At 40.2% G+C, this 2,500-nt stretch overlaps 1 protein-coding gene across 1 annotated transcript in view; it reads left to right on the forward strand.

Annotated features, from left to right (window-relative positions):
• Window positions 1–2,500, forward strand: part of LOC122243417 (carboxypeptidase B) — a 5,412-nt gene that overhangs the window by 2,130 nt on the left and 782 nt on the right. Inside the window, exons 4-6 of the mRNA XM_086548251.1 lie at window positions 1–62; window positions 431–633; window positions 1,820–1,904. The exon at window positions 1–62 is cut by the window's left edge and continues 32 nt beyond it. Of these exons, the coding sequence (XP_086404377.1) occupies window positions 1–62; window positions 431–633; window positions 1,820–1,904 (350 nt within the window). The remainder of the gene's footprint in view (window positions 63–430; window positions 634–1,819; window positions 1,905–2,500) is intronic.

Raw genomic sequence — 2,500 nt, forward strand, 5'->3', positions numbered from 1 at the left:
TGGCTCTCCCTTCGGCTGCATGGGAGCTGATCCCAACAGGAACTGGGGATTCCACTGGAACGGTTAGTGTTCTGAGCTCACGCGACTGCCTGTAGTCTACAGGCTACAACACATGATGCTACAGTCTACAGGCTGCAGACACACATACATATGGCACATGACGCTACAATCTAAAGACTACAGACACGCATACATATGGCTCATAATGCTACAGTCTGCAGGCTACAGACACGCATACATATGTCCCATTTGCAGATATAAAAGAGTGTATTTGGAATATATAATTTCCCTGGATGAAAATCCCCCCTTTTTATACATACGTTGTGAAAGAGTAAGAGTCAATACAACCTTGTCATTCATCAACACTGCAACCCCCGCCGTTCGCCGTAGCCTAACTCCCCCCATCCCCCCCTCCCCCTCTCCCCCCCAGAGAACGGCGCCTCGAGCAACCCTTGCTCCGACATCTACGCCGGCCCAGAGGCCTTCTCCGAGGTCGAGATGAGGAACGTGCGAGACCAGATCCTCAAGTATGCCGATAGCCTGGTGGTGTATCTGACCTTCCACTCCTACTCCCAGCTCTGGCTCTACCCTTGGGGCTATACCTCCGCCCTCCCCACCGACTGGCAGGATCTGGTGAGTGGCTGGCACCCAACCTTTACCCTTCCCTTCCCCCCCTACCCCCCACCTCTCTCTCTCTCTCTCTCTCTCTCTCTCTCTCTCTCTCTCTCTCTCTCTCTCTCTCTCTCTCTCTCTCTCTCTCTCTCTCTCTCTCTCTCTCTCTCTCTCTTCTCCCTACCCCCCTACACCCTACACCCTACTCCCCTCCCATCCCTATTCGCATTTTTTTATCATGGTTTCGACACTGGTTCTGATGGTGGTTCGTGAACTTATGTCCTGTCCTCACTTCTGCAGTTGGTTCTGAACTCGGCTCTGAAGTTGATCTTGCAATAGGATCTGAGGTTGGCCCTGAAGTTACCTTCGAAGTTGTCCCTGCATCTATTTATCACAGTACTTCGTTTTTTGTTAATGTTCTTATTTTCTTATTTGAAATGGTTCTCGCATTGGCCAATTATTATTTTATATATATTTTCTAATCATTTGGTAGTCTATATTACATGGTATTTTCAGCCATGGAAATAGAATCCTGATTCATCATCACATATTTATCATATTTGAATATTCATAAAGATAACATGTAGCGACCTAGTTTGTTTTTGAGAGAGAGGGAGAGAGAGAGAGAGAAAGTGAGATAGAGAGATTGAAACAGAAGAGAGAGAGAGAGAGAGAGAGAGAGAGAGAGCGAGCGAGCGAGAGAGCGAGAAAGAGAGAGAGAGAGAGAAGTAGGGAGAGAAAGAAGGAGAGAAATAGCGAAAGAAAACGAGAGAAAGAAAACGAGAAAGGGAGAGAGAGAAAGAGAAAGAGCGAAAGAGAACGAGAGAAAGAAAAAGAAAGAAGAGAGAGAGAGAGAGACACAGAGAGAAAGAGAGAGAGAGAGAGAGAGAGAGAGAGAGAGAGAGAGAGAGAGAGAGAGAGAGAGAGAGCGAAAGAGAACGAGAAAAGGAAAAAAAGAGAGAGAAAGAGCGAAAGAGAACGAAAGAAAGAAAAGAAAAGAAAAGAGAGAGAGAGAAAGAGCGAAAGAGAATGAGAAGGAGAGGAAGAGAAAAAAGAGAGGGAGCAAAAGAGAACAAGAAAAAAAGAAACGGAGAGAGAGAAAGAGAAGTAGAGAGAGAGACAGAGAAAACGAGACCGAGAGCCACATCAACCCACCCAATACCTCCTAACTGACCCTGCCTGACCTCACTTGACCCTTATCTTGCAGGATGACCTTGCTCACTCTGCCGTAGACGCCCTCACAGCCGTTCACGGAACCCGCTACGATATTGGCTCCTCCACCAACGTCCTGTGTAAGTAATAAAGTAATAAGTAATAATAATAATAAGTAAAAAATAATAATAAGTAAATAATAAGTAAATAATAATAATAAGTAAATATAAACAAATAAGTAAATAATAATAATAAGTAAATAATAAGTAGATAATAATAATAAGTAAACAATAATAATAAGTAAATATAAACAAATAAGTAAATAATAACAATAAGTAAATGATGATGATAAGTAAATAATAATAATAAGTAATTATAAACAAATAAGTAAATAATAACAATAAGTAAATGATAATAAGTAAATAATAAGTAAATGATAATAATAAGTAAATAATAAGTAAATAATGATAATAATAAGTAAATAATAAGTAAATAGTAATAATAAGTAAATAATAAGTAAATAATAATAAAAAGTAAAGTAATAAGTAATAAGGGCGCCGGAAGTGGGTATCACTCTCCTGCATGTCTGTCGTATTTCTGCGTCATGTCTGTACATTGTCAAAGCCATAGGATGAAATGATAAAAAGAAATAAATGAATAAAAAAGAAACTAAAGCAGATAAGTAAAAGTAGATAGATAAATAAAAAAAAAAAGATGATAGCATTCTATAATCCAC

Source organism: Penaeus japonicus, unplaced genomic scaffold (assembly GCF_977035675.1).
Source record: "Penaeus japonicus unplaced genomic scaffold, GWHDUDI00000001_assembly GWHDUDI00000020, whole genome shotgun sequence".
Classification (NCBI taxonomy): domain Eukaryota; kingdom Metazoa; phylum Arthropoda; class Malacostraca; order Decapoda; family Penaeidae; genus Penaeus; species Penaeus japonicus.